At 44.7% G+C, this 14,366-nt stretch overlaps 2 protein-coding genes across 4 annotated transcripts in view; both read right to left on the minus strand.

Moving 5' to 3' along the window:
• Positions 1 to 7,341: 7,341 nt before the first annotated feature.
• On the minus strand, positions 7,342 to 10,339 carry LOC115830879. Its single transcript, XM_030796111.1, has one exon. It carries the CDS (start codon positions 8,365 to 8,367, stop codon positions 7,537 to 7,539), a length of 831 nt encoding a protein of 276 aa, XP_030651971.1. The 5' UTR covers positions 8,368 to 10,339; the 3' UTR covers positions 7,342 to 7,536.
• The window catches only part of SMURF1 (SMAD specific E3 ubiquitin protein ligase 1), a 116,292-nt gene continuing 109,272 nt past the window's right edge, over positions 7,347 to 14,366 (minus strand). For 2 of the 3 annotated variants that reach the window (XM_030796107.1, XM_030796110.1), the window contains 2 exons: positions 12,943 to 13,027; positions 7,347 to 10,607 (listed from right to left, as the gene is read on the minus strand). In XM_030796107.1, coding sequence (XP_030651967.1) covers positions 10,508 to 10,607; positions 12,943 to 13,027 — 185 coding nt within the window. In that variant the 3' untranslated portion in view covers positions 7,347 to 10,507. The remainder of the gene's footprint in view (positions 10,608 to 12,942; positions 13,028 to 14,366) is intronic. The other variant, XM_030796109.1, reaches the window with a different exon arrangement.

Here is a 14,366-nt window from a genome sequence, read left to right on the forward strand (position 1 = left end):
ATCTGGCCTCCACATATCAAGATTCAGTGTTTTGATTGCAGAAGTGCAGACATAGAGGTGGACAGCCATTGTTGCATTCCCCACTGGCTGAAGTGTCTTCCAGAGGATTTAAGGGAACAGCCTGAGCTGTTGTTTTTCTTCTTACCTGTTTTTCCATTTGGGGAGCCAGACTTAAGGATTAGGATATTGAAAAGCACATGTGTGGACAACTTACTTGGGCCTCCTGCCAACAGCCAGTAAGATGCCAGGTCCCTCAGTCACAAAGCCACATGAAAATGAATTCTACCAACAACCTGGAGGAGCCTGCAAGAAGATTCTCCCTGGTTGAGCCAAGAGATGAGAATACAGTCTGGCTGACACCTTGATCACAGCCTTGTGAGTCCCTGAGCAGAGCATTCAAATCATCTGTGAAATAAATGTGTATACAGGGCAATTTAGAAAGCCACTCCACATACCTAGAGAAATGTGCAGGCTCAGAAGAGACCTGGGAAGACTTTAAGCTTTCACCTCAAGCTGATCCAGAGATACCCTCAACAGTTGGTGTGGGGAGACAAGAGTAAATGCTGGGCGGGGGAGGGGAAAGGAGAATCTGATTTCCAGAGTTGTAAGATTCAAATGTCCAGTTTTGAACAAGAAACAATCACAAGACCCTCAAAGAAATAGAAGAGTATGGCACATTGAAAGAAACAAATCAACAGAAACCATCACTGGGGAAGTGCTGACAGCAGACTTACTAGACAATAACTTTATAACAACTGTTTGAAAGATGCTGGAGGAGCTAAAGGAAAACAAAGACAGGAGAATAGTATATGAACAAAATGAGAATATCAATAAAGAATAGAAATTTTAAAAAGGAAACAAATTCTGGAACTAAAAAGAACAATAACTGAAATGAAAAATTCCCTAAAGGGTTCAAAATATTTAAGCAGGTAGAAGAACTCAATGAACTTGAAGATAGGGCAATTGAAACTATTGAATCTGGGGAATCAAAAGAAAAAAAATGAAGAAAGTAATGAAAACCTAAGGAACATACCTATGGAACGCCATAAATGAGACCAGAAGTAGAGAGGCAAGAGCAGAAAGTATATTTAAAGAAAGTTCAACAGAAAACTGCTCATATTTGATAGAAGACATGTATCTACAAACCCAAGAAGCATTAACAAACTCCCGATAGGATAAGCTCAAGGAAACACACACCAAGACACTTCATTGAAGACAAAAGAAAACCTTGAAAGCAGCAAGAGAGAAGAACATAGAAGAGATTCTCAAGATTATCAGCATATTTTTCATCAGAAACTTTGAGAATCAGAAGGGAATGGACTTATATATTAAAACTGCTGAAAGAAAGAAAACCTGTTAGAATTCTATAACAATTGTCCTTCAGAAATGAGGAAGAAATTAATACTTTCCCAGATAAATAAAAGCTGAGGGAGTTCATTATCATTCTTCGTAAGAAATGCTAGAAGGAGTCTTTCAGGTTGAAACACTGAACACTGAACTTCTTTAAAAGAACACTAAGCATCTTACAACTTGAAGTTGTAAGAAGAAATAGAGATCTCCAGTAAAGGTAAATACATGGACAATTATACAATCTAGTATATTCTAATGGTGGTTTGTAACTCTACTTTTTATTTTCTACGTGATTAAAAAGACAGATCCATTAACAACTGCTAATATTGGGTGCACAATTTATAAGGATATAATTTGTGATGTCAATAACAGTAAGGGAGACAGAGCAGTACAGGAGCAGAGTTTTGTATGTTACTCAAATTAGGTTGACATAAATTCAGTTTAGGTTGTAATGTTAGGATGTCGAGTGTAATCCCCATGTCACTATAAAAAATGAACTAAACACAAAAGGCAGTAATGGAGGAAATGAGAAACCAAAAGAAAAAAACAAATTTTTTTTTGGTAAAGTCCCTTCTTATCAGTAAGTACTTTAAATGTAAAATGGATTGAATTCTGCAATCAAGAGAGATTGGAGATGGCAGACCAGGAAGCTCCAAGCCCACATTTCCCCGAGGAAACATTGAGGGGGAAAAAAAAAAAAAAACTAGGCAGTCACTAGGAGCTCTGGAAACCAGCCAAAGGTCTATAGCAACCAGGTGAACACCCAGTCAAGAAAAGCCACATTCACAATAGTTTTTATGTCATTTTTATTTGCCCTTCCCCCATCCCTCCCTGGCACAACCGTGTGTTTGGGAGGAAGCAGCCCAATTTCCAGTGTCTTCCCTTGCACCGGAGGGAGCAGAGCAGAACTGATTTGCAGGATTCTGCCCTGTCTTTGGGCTGCCTGAAGGACTGGTTTCTATGTCATCTGACTCAGAGGTGAAACAGGGAAGGTGGCATAGTTCAGATTTCAGACTGGCAAGAGCCATGGAAGGCAGTGGCAGGTGCGACATGTAAAAGCTGCCAGGGGGACCACAGTGGATACCTGGGGCAGAGATTATGGGCAGAAAATATAAGAGAACATCTTATTCCTAAGAAGCAGCTGGGTTAAGACCCTTTGAAAAATTAAGACTTTTTTTTTTTTTTTTTTTTTTTAAAGACAGAGTCTTGCTCTTTAGCCCAGGCCGGAGTGCAGTGGCACGATCTCGGCTCACTGCAAGCTCCACCTCCTGGGTTTGTGCCATTCTCCTGCCTCAGCCTCCCGAGTAGCTGGGACTACAGGCGCCCGCCACCACACCCAGTTAATTTTTTTGTATTTTAGTAGAGACGGGGTTGCACTGTGTTAGCCAGGATGGTCTTGATCTCCTGACCTTGTGATCCGCCCGCCTCAGCCTAACAGAGTGCTGGGATTACAGGCGTGAGCCACCGCGCCCGGCCAAAAATTAACACTTTTAAAAGCAGCCATGTATATGGTATAAGCCAAAGAAAAACAGAGGCCCCTAAAAGACCTCAGATGACCTTAAGCTGTCACCTCAGGCTGATACCAAGTATTAGGATATACCCTCTGAATTAGTGAAGCTTTTCCCCACCACTCTTCAAAGACTGGAAGAGGTGACTGCTTTTGCGAATGCCCAGTTTAAAAAATATATATATATATATCACAAGGAATACAAAGAAACAGGAAAACGTCCCATTCAAAGGAACAAAATATATCTCTGAAACCATCCCTGAAGAAACAAAGGCATCAGACTTGTTAGAAGAAAAGACTTTAATAAAAACAGGTGCCTTGAATATGCTCAGAGATCTATGGGAGAACACGACAAAGGCCTAAAGGAGATCAGGATGGTGATGTATGAACAAAATGAGAATATCAACGAAAAATAGAAATTATCTAAAAGAACCAAATTCTGGCGCTGAAAAATACAATAAATGAATTGAAGTATTCAATACAGTGGTCAACACCAGACTCAAACCGGCAAAAGAAAGAATCAGAGACCTTAGAAAACTGATCATTTGGAATCACTGAATTGGAGCAAAGAGAAAAAACGAAGAGAGCTCAAGGGATTTATGGGACACATCAAGGTGTCCGATTTAGGACAGGTGCAATTTAGGAAATTCCAGAAAGAGAAGAGAGACAGGAAGAGGACAGAGCTTATTTGAAAAAATAATGGACATAACTTTCCCAAATTGGAAGAAAGAAATGGACATACAAATTTAAGAAGCTCGACAAATTTCAACTAGGATAAAACCAGAGAGGCTCACAGCAAAGGTGAAGGGTGAAATAGCTCCATTATAATAGTAGGAAGCTTCAATAACCCCCCCCCCCTTTTTTTTTTTTTTTTTTTTTTGAGATAGAGTCTTGCTCTGTCACCCAGGCTGGAGTGCAGTGGTGCAATCTCAGCTCACTACAACCTCTGCCTCCCAGGTTCAAGTGATTCTCCTGCCTCAGCTTCCAGAGTAGCTGGGATTGCAGGCATGTGCCACCACACTCAGCTAACTTTTGTATTTTTATTAGACAGGGTTTCGCTGGTCTCAAACTCCTGACCTCAAGTGAACGCCTGCCTCAGCCTCCCAAAGTGCTGGGATTACAGGCATGAGCCACTGCGCACAGCCCAATACCCGACTTTCAATAAATTATTAATAGAACAACTAGACAGAGGATCAATAAGGAAATATAGGACTTGAACAACACTATAGACCAACTGGACCTAACAGACATACACAAAACACTCCACCCAACAGCAGAGTATACATTCTTCTCAAATACACATGGAACATTCATTCTCCAGAACAGACTGTCTCCAGAGAGGTCATAAAACAAGTCTCAATAAATTTAAGAAGACTGAAGTCACACAAAGTATTCTCTCTGACCACAACAGAATGAAGCTAAAAATCAGTAACAGAAGGAAACTGGGAAATTCACAAATATGTGGAAATGAAACAAGATGCTTTCAAACAACCAGTGGGTCAAACAGTAAATCACAAGGGAAATTAGAAAATATCTTGAGACAAATGAAAACACAACATACCAAAACTTATGGAATGCAGCGAAAGCAGTGCTAAGAAGGATTATTCACCATGACCAAGGAAACTTATGGCTGTAAATCTTTATATTAAAAAGAAGGTTAAAAATGAACAACCTACATTATACCTGAAGGAATTAGGAAAAAAAGAACAAACTAAACCCAAAGCTAGCAGAAGTAAGAAAATAAATACTATAGCAGAGGAAATAAAAGATAGACAAATGAGAAAAATCAGTGAAGCTAAGAGTTGGTTCTTCAGAAAGATCAACAAGATTGACAAAACTTTAGATGATTAAGAAGGAAGAATCAACTAAAAGAGGGGACATTATTACCAATTTTACAGAAATATAAAGGATCGTAGAGTATTATGAACAACTGTATGCCGACAAATTGAATAACCTAGATGAAATGGATTCCTAGAACTCTACAACCTACCAAGACCAAATCATGAAGAAACAGAAAATCTGAATGGACTGATAACTAGTAAGAAGATTGAATAAAAAATCCAAAACGTCCCAACAAAGAAAAGTTCAAGACCAGATGGCTTCACTGGTGAATTCTATCAAACATTTAAAGAAGAATTAATGCCAGTCTTTCTCAAACTCTTCCAAATAGTTGAAAAGGAAAGAATGCTTCCTAACTTATTCTATGAGGCTAGCATTATGGTGATTTGAAAACCAGACAAAAACACTACAAGAAAACTATAGACCATTATCTGTTATGAATATAGATGTAAAAATCCTCAACAAAATATTAGCAAATTGAATCCAACAGCATTTTTTTTTTTTTTTTTTGGAGACGGAGTCTCACTCTGTCACCCAGGCTGGAGTGCAATGCCGCAATCTTGGCTCACTGCAACCTCCACCTCCCAGGTTCAAGCAATTCTCCTGTCTCAGCCTCTTGAGTAGCTGGGACTACAGGCATGTGCCACCACACCCGGCTAATTTTTGTATTTTTAGTACAGACAAGGTTTCACTGTGTTGGCCAGGCTGGTCTCGAACTCCTGACCTCAAAGTGCTGGGGTTACAGGCATGAGCCACAACGCCCGGCCCCAAGACCATATTAAAAGAATTATTCACCACAACCAAGTGGAATTTATCCCAGGAAGGGAAGGGTGGCCCAACACAAGAAAATCAATCAATGTAACACATCACATTAATAGAACAGAGGGAAAAAGCATGTACATCTCAACTGATACAGAAGGCATTTTACTATAAACATTCCCTCTGAGATCAGGAACAAGAAAAAAATTCCCTTTTACCACAGCTATTCAACATTGTAGTGGAAAGTATAAGCCAGAGCTAATAGATAAGAAATAAAAGGCATCCAAGTTGGAAGAACAGGTAAAGCTATCTCCTACAGATAGAAAATTGCAAAGAATTCACAAGCTACTAGAGCTAGGAAACGAATTTTTGCAGTTTTAGGGTACAAGATTGACTCACAAATGCAGTTATGTTTCCATATACTAGCAATGAATGTCCACAAAAGAACTTAAGAAAGCAATTATGTTTATAATAGCATCTAAAAGAATAAAGCTAACCAAGCAGGTGCAAGACTTGCCAATTGTCTGCCTAAAACAAAATATTGTATAAAGAAGTTAAAGAAAACCTAAGTAAATTGAAAAGACATCCCATGTTCATAAATGGGGGAGACTTAACTTTAAGATGTCAATAATGCCAGGTGCAGTGGCTCATGCCTGTAATCCCAGCACTTTGGAAGGTGGAGGTGGGTGGAGTAGTTTGAGACCAGCCTGGGCAACATGGTAAAACCCCACCTCTACTGAAAATACAAAAATTAGCCGAGCATGGTAGCATATTCCTGTAGTCCCAGCTACTCGGGAGGCTGAGGCAGGAGAATCGCTTGAACCCGGGAGGCGAAGGTTGCAGTGAGCCAAGGTTGTGTCACTGCACTCTAACCTGGGTGACAGAGTGAGACTCTGTCAAAAAAAAAAAAAAAAAGTCAACCTCCTATATACTTTAAATCATCTCTAGATTGTTTATAATTCCTAATACAATATAAATGCCATGTAAGTAGTTTTTATTCTGTATGGTTTAGGGAATAATTAATGAAAAGAAAAAAATCTATTCATGTTCTGATGCAACCATCCATTTAAAAAAACATTTTTTTTTTTTTGAGACAGTCTCACCGTGTTGCCTAGGCCGGAGTGCAGTAGTGTGATCTCAGCTCACTGCAAACTCCACCTCCCAGGTTCAAGCAATTCTCATGCCTCAGCCTCCCAAGAAGCTGGGACTGATCTCCAGCTCCTGACCGTGCCCAGCCAAAAAAATATTTTTGATTTCCAGTTGAATCCATATATGCGGAACCCACTGGTATGTAGGGCTGACAGTATTTTTACTACAGCTTTTAAAAAACGTAAGGGCTGGGCACAGTAGCTCACGCCTGTAATCCCGGCACTTTGGAAGGCCGAGGCAGGTAGATCACCTGAGGTTGGGTGTTTGAGACCAGCTTGACCAACATGGAGAAACCCCATCTCTACTAAAAATACAAAATTAGCCAGGCGTGGTGGTGCAAGCCTGTAATCCCAGCTACTCGGGAGGCTGAGGCAGGAGAATTGCTTGAATCTGGGAGGTGGAGGTTGCAGTGAGCCGAGATTGCGCCACTGCACTCCAGCCTGGGCGACAAGAGCAAAACTCCATCTCAAAAAAATAAAAATAAAAAAAAAAGGAAAAAACGAAAAGATAACCAGTGTGCAAAGAAATTCTAAATAATTTTCTCAATCCCGTGTTTTTGCCTGATAGAGCACTTTCAACCCACCACCATATTGCCATTAGTTTCCCTTACAGTTCTATCTTTAACTGTCCTTCCTTGGAAGGCCCTTGCCAGTATTCTTGCTGCCTACACACTTCCTTTCTCGTGGGTTTGCAAAGACACTGGAATCTCATTTCCACACCAAAATAACAGACGCCAAAAATGTAAAGTCGTGAGTTTATTGCATATGTAACAAAATGAACCTGACCTCCTGGGCCCAGCCTGCTGTACAATCACTGTTTGTTTTGTGTTTCCAGCTGGTTCCATAACCACGTTAAATATAACTAGTATTTCATTAAATACTTTTGATTTTGACATAAAACAGAACATTAGTGTACAACTTTCACAAAATAAATCAGCGATAAAAACAGTGGAAGGATAACAAGGATAGCAGCAATACTTCAAAACGAGACATTACAAAATAAATTAAAAAATACATTATAAAGTGGTTGAGAAACAAAAATAAACACATTTTTAAAATCCATACTATGTTTCGGGAAGGCTGCCGTGTGGCACACACCTGGCTGCAGATGGTGGGTAGGGGGACATTTTCTCTGCAGAAGGCCTTTCCTGACATCTCGGGTTGGGTGACCACCTTAATCTGAATTCGGACGGTACGTCTGAACAAGCTCAGGGGTCGAAATTCGATCTGGTGGCAGATTCTCTTTTCAGAACTTGAGAGAGCCCTTTTCCGGTCGCCCCGGGCCTCCCAGGCAGCCTCAGCTCTTCCTACCAAAAGCACTGGCGGAGTGGTGTTAGCTACATCCCTGAGTGTCGGCTGACGGCCGCTGGTGAGGGCAAGCCTGAAAAGCCGGGCCCCTGAAGCATCTGGGCAGAGGGGCAGGGGGCATGGCTGGATCGCCTGGGACCACCGAGAGGGGCAACACAGAGAGAGATCACACGTGAGTGGGCTTCGCGCAGACCCAAAGTAGAACAGTCGGGAAGCTTTTACCATTTGCTTTGCCATGTTGAGTTCTTTGGGGTGGTTCAAAAGGACCAAACAAACCATCGTAGAAACTGAAGGTTCTAGGAGTGCAGTGCCACCGACAGGGAGGCCTGTTTGGAAAGAGGAGTGAACCGGAGCTCTGGAAAGGTCTGCGACACTCACACGACAGATGACAAGGCGGCAAACCCACACGCAGGTAGAAGTGGAAAAGCAGAGACGGAGGCCGGGACGGGAACGCATGTGTCCACTGGGGCCACCTGTGGAGGACCCGGGACCCAGCCCTCTGGCTCTGGGCTGAAGCAACACCTGGCACGAGAGGCAGGGCAGCACTGACCAGCATGGGGCTGGCGGTGCAGCTGCTAAGGCTTGCCCCCGACTCCTCCCCAACAGCAAAAAGGTAGTTTTAAAGGCGTCAAATGCAACATTCCTGCTTCAAAGTTTTTTAAACCATGAGACCCTGGTTTCCTTCCTAGTTACTGCAGATTTTGGATACCACCACCAGGAAAATTAGGTGGGGCCTCCGACCTCATCCTGGAGGCCGCTTCAGTTCTCAGATGGATGTCTCTTCTGCCTCCCGCAGGTTAGGCTCGTGATAGAGAGTGGGCTGTCTGGGGGAGGTCTGTAGTTTTCACTTCCTCACCTTCAAGAGGAAGATGCAAGGAAAGGCTGGATAGAGCCACTGGGAACGGGCTTCTAGAACACCCTCAGGAAGCATCATGGTGAATGAGACACAGGATGTGCCCCCCTGGGGGGGCAAGGCAGAACTTTTCAAAGAGGCTAAGCCCACCATTTGGCCTGGACTTTTGGAATGGGGGATTAAAGTTTCCTCCTGCAGCAAACCTCATTTGGCAGCCCTTCCATTCTAGAACCTCAGCAGCCCAGAAGTTAACAGTGACAAGAAGAACAGATAAAACCGTCATCCACAAGGTCCTTCCCAGAGGCCATCTCGGACCCACAGTGGGGTCCCAGAGACTTCGACAGCAGTGAATGTCTTGCTCATGAATTACCCTGTACTTGCCCCCACCCCAAACAAAAACAACAACAAAGAAACCATATAGGAACATTGGCTGCTGCTGCTGTTTTCTGCCCAAGTTCAGCTATTGGAAATCAAGCCACTTTAAGATAAAATACTGTTTGACTTTTGCGCAAACTGGAAATGGTGTCAGAAACTTCGAATCTAGGCTTGCTTCTGGCCTTGCTCATCATACGAAGACATCTGGGCAAGTGAACCGAGTAGCAATCGTTAGTGTCACCAGCTGCCACTGGGGAAGGGGCCACATGAGGCAGTGTGGAGTCGTCCCACTCTGCAGTCACAGGTTTGCTTCCACACCCTACTTTTTGTAGAACAGTATCTTTGGGTGGATTTACATCATCGAGGTTATCCTTTCACCATTGCTTTTAAGCGAGTTCACACCAAGCCGGCAGCTATGATAACACAGTTTTGTTAGTTTAGCTCTCAGCAGTTGCCGCATCATGGTTTACTAATATTTTAAGTGACACAGTCGATGCTCTCCTATGGACAACAGTGGCACAGAGGTCACAGCTTTGGGACTGACCAATTGGCTCTAGGGCTGATTTTGGTCTGCTCTTTTCTACACTCCGTGACATGGTGTTTTCACTGAAAAAAAAGTCAAACTGGACAGAGAGTGCAGCAAAAGGGACCCTTAAAAGATCGTTTTTCTCTATGTAAAACAAAATTTTCAGCCAAGATACCCAGAAAAGAAATATCCTGGGCCTCCAGGAAAAGCTGCTCCAATTCCTTCTCCTTTCAAAGGGGAAACACATTTTGACTCAAGCTTCCTGCTGTGGCAGAATTCCAATAAGCATACATTATATAGTTATTTTTCAGTTGGAAATTGATCTGTTACCCAGAACCGGCTGCTGGGATGTGAAATCTGGAATCTGAGCTCTGGTAAGAGATCTAGCAGCTGCTCAAATTGAAAAGGGGCCTCAGGGCTGTTTTGAGATGGAATAGCTGGGATAGCCACCAGTTCCAAACCCTCAATCAGCCACGCCCAGTCCCCTAACTGTGAGTTGATGCTCCCGTAAAGAGCTCAGGGCCGTGAGCCTTATCACCACATGGGTTGCAACCACAGCAGAATATCCTGTGTGACCAAAGCCAAAGGCTAAACCTGGCTGCATTTTATTGGATGGGTGATGGAAGTGGGTGGGAGTACTATGATAAAGGAGGGATATATGGGTGGGAGCCACCAACAAAAGTCCCCCATCCCCCTCCCCCAACAGAAAGGAGAGAGACAACCCTTTCCCCTCAGGTGATCCGGAATTCCAGGGCCTCTGCCAGCTTTGCAGGAGGCACACAGAAGCTGGATGCTTTTGGTCTGGTGGCCATGAGCTAGACTCTGTTGCCTTTGGTTGCTTTTCACTCCACAGCAAACCCGCAGGTCTCCTCCACGGCTGTCAGCAGCTTCTCATAGAGCTTCTCATAGGACTCATATGGTGGAATGTCGATGCGGTTAAAGCTGAAAAAGGACAAAAGAGTGAGAGCCACCATGTGGGCAGTCCAGCCCTAGGACCAACCTCAAGGCCAAGGACAGGCATCGAGAAATGTGTGTGGGAGGGGAGAGGAATGGGGGGGTGGGGCAGGGTTGCTGATGAGTTCTCCATGTCCCCTGTGTTTTTCTAATACAAAGATTTGTAATTTGTTTTTGCTTTTTGGTAGAGACAGGATCTCGCTAGGTTGCCCAGGCTGCTCTCAAACTTCTGGCCTCAAGTGAACCTCTTGCCTTGGCCTCCCAACGTGCAGGGAGCCACTGGTCCAGTCAACACACGGTAAAGTAAGTCTTGGGCCTTCACAACCAAAACATAACCAAGTTACTATTTACTGCTTCTATCAGGACAAAGCTCTCCACTTGTTTTCTGTTTGTCTGTCTTTGGGAGAAATTCATTTCTGGGAATGCCTCTTTGGCAGCCCCTGTAACTCAGAATGGCTGTCAGGCAACGTCAACACTAACGATGTACTGCGTGTCTGTCTGTTCCTCTGGGACTTGATCTGAGACCAAAACGGGGCAGTCTGGAAAATTCCCTGCAAAAACAAAATAGATCTCAAAACTAATAAGATGACAAATCCTTAAAAGATGAAATGAATATTCAACTTTTGACTCGATATTTCCAGGGGGAAGCTCATTTCCAGTATTTGTGCAAAGAAAAAGACATCCTTTAAGAAGCTATCGTAGCAAACCAAAAAATACAAAATAGTGACCCAGAGGATGTACGGTGACTTCCTGGCTTTCTAGGGTAAGCAATTAAGGACGGGTTCTGGCTCCACAGAGCCGAGTTCTGGGGTGGGCATTCTTTTTTCTGGAGCTTCAGAGCATACTTTCCACATCCATCTAACTCCAAGCACTAAACTACGAAAGGAAAAAAGCCTTGTGAGTAGGTGTGCAGCCAACATGGTGTGTTCCCGTAATGGACGCCACAGCCATGCTTGGAGCAGGACCTTGGTACCCACCATGGTCCAGGACCAGCTGCATTACCCCATTTCACAGGTGTGGAAAACCAAGTTAGAATACGAAGTCACTTGCCCCAAATCACATGTCAGAGGGTGTCACAGCTAGCATTTGACCCCGCATCCTTGGGTTCCAAGACAGGAACCTTCCGTCATCTCACGGGGCATCTCAGCAGCATCTAGAACTGGTTCCCCCAAGGAAACTTGGCTACTCATCTCAATGGATGGTTCCAGGACAAAGTGTGTGCAAATGATTGTATTTTTAAACCATACAGGAAATAATCTACTATGGAGACTCGTTTTTAAGTTAAAATTTAGGAAGAAAACATTTGCAATAGACAAGGTGCGTGTGTCATAAGAAGGATTCCAAGAAGATGGGGACCCAGAAATGTCAGATAAAGTGAAGACCAATACATCCAAACTAAAAACTATACAATTTTCCTTACCAACAGGTGTGTGTACATAAGACCTGGCAGAGAGGAAGACTTGAGCCTGCTGGAGTGGTAGCCACACTCCACCGAAACACCAATATTAATTAATTACATGGCTCATAACAAAATTAGTTTCATAAGAGACTCTGACAACCTTTGTGTGGCATGCTGCAAAGTACTTGTCCCATCTGACACAAACACTACTGCCAGTCATTGAGACTTGGCATAAATGAAACAGAGTCCTACAAATCAGAAAACAGCTTTAAAAAATAACATGAGGCCAGGCTTGGTGGCTCACGCCTGTAATCCCAGCACTTTGGGAGGCCGAGGCCGAGGCAGGCGGATCACCTGAGGCCAGGAGTTCCAGACTAGCCTGGCCAACATGGCAAAACCCCGTCTCTACTAAAAATACAAAAATTAGCCAGGCGTGGTGGCGTGCGCCTATAATCCCAGCTACTTGGGAGGCTGAGGCACGAGAATTGCTTAAACCCAGGAGGCAGAGGTTGCAGTGAGCCGAGATTGTGCCACTGCATTCCAGCCTGGGTGACAAAGCAAGACTGTCTCAAAAACAAAAAACTAAATCAAGAGAAAATCTGTATTTAAATTTTAGGTTATATATACTGTAAGATTTATGTTAAGTTTAGCAATAATATTGGCCCTCCTACAGATATATTTTTTTACATGGCCAGTAAAGCCACTCTATACAGTGTTATAATATTGGGGGGAATGTCTCTTGCTTGAGGGCTTCAGAATTGTCATTCAACTCTAGAATTTCTCCTTCTGTGTCAGGTGCTGTGGCTTTTGAGTTTTGATGATGACAAAAATATTTTGGCAGAGACTCCATCTCAAAAAAAAAAGTGAACGTCGGCATCCTCCGGGGCTCCCAGGACGCCGTGACTTCCTGGCCGCGGTGCTTACCAGGTATGGGCCTTCGGAAGGTTGTCTGTGTTCGCGTCTATCAGGTGGATGGTGAACAGCCGGGGCCCTGCCGCGCCTGTAGAACCTTACAAGACAACATTCTAGTTAATGTACTTCAGAGGCACAGCCATGGCCCGGCCACACGGCCCCCAGGAGCCAGGGCCCTGACCACATTCCCACCCCCACACCCAGGCAGGCTATCCTGTGAGAGGGCCGTGAGGTTCTCAGGCCCGGTTTTAGGACATGCCTGCAATGGCTATCAAAGTGACAAAATTCAGACACTTTTTTGAGACAGGGTCTCACTCTGTTGCTCAGGCTGGAGTGCAGTGGGGCAGTCTCGGCTCACTGCAACATCTGACTGCTGGGTTCAAGCAATTCTCCTGCCTCAGCCTCCCGAGTAGCTGGGATTACAGGTACACACCACCACGCCTGGCTAATTGTTATATTTTTAGTAGAGATGGGGTTTTGCCATGTTTCCCAGGCTGGTCTGGAACTCCTGGATCACCTCAGGTGATCCACCTGCCTTGGCCTCACAAAGTGAGTGCTGGGATTACAGGCGTGAGCCACCTCACTCAGCCAAGATTCCAACATTTTAGAATATTGCAGGGGGCAGAGCAAGGACTGCTCAGGCCCCCCTAAAGTGTACCCTGACCATGAGCCTGCTCCACACAGGCTCCCTGAGGGTCAAAGCTATTTGTACCCACCCTCTGGAATAGACGACTTGCCCACCAGTTCTGTAGGGCAGGGAGAAGCACCAGGCCCCTTCTTGCTCAGGTCTTTCCAAACTCAGCCCCAAGTGAGCACCAGGCTGGCCAGCAGCCACCACTGCTGCTGCAAAGACGGCCAGCTGGCAGGGCTGCCGGGTGCTGGGAAAGGAGGGCACAGAGGGCACGGGCCTTGGCTCTGCTGCCCCTTGCTCCTGTGTATTCACAGATACTCTTTTCAAGCTGGGCCAAGGTCAGCGGCAGGACAGGAATCCAGGAGCAATAGGGACCAGCAGAGACACCATCTTTATGTTGGGCAGAGGGTCTCAGTGTGCAGCCCCTGGTTCCTGGGGACCTGGGACAGGAAGCTGGCTCCTCCCCCTCACAGGCCACACCCTCCAAGCCCCAGCCTCCTGGGGAGTCAGGACAGGCTGGGCCAGGTGAGGGCCTTCAGAGACCTCCTACAGGGCCCTGGCCACTCTGCCCGGCCCTACCACCATTCAGTCCCCTCCCACAGCACCAACACTCCCTGTTCTGGACTGTGACCCTGGTCACCTCTGACCCACCTTCTAGACACTTCGGGGATACAGGGCTAAAGTCTATCCAATTATTGGAGGACTAATGAGACCCTTACGACGACAGGGACTATCTCTAAGCAGGAACGTTTAACACATGGACCTGCTGTGGGCAAGACAATGGCGCCATGAGAAAAGCAACTTG

This window comes from Nomascus leucogenys, chromosome 17 (genome assembly GCF_006542625.1).
Source record: "Nomascus leucogenys isolate Asia chromosome 17, Asia_NLE_v1, whole genome shotgun sequence".
In the NCBI taxonomy this organism is placed as follows: Eukaryota; Metazoa; Chordata; class Mammalia; order Primates; family Hylobatidae; genus Nomascus; species Nomascus leucogenys.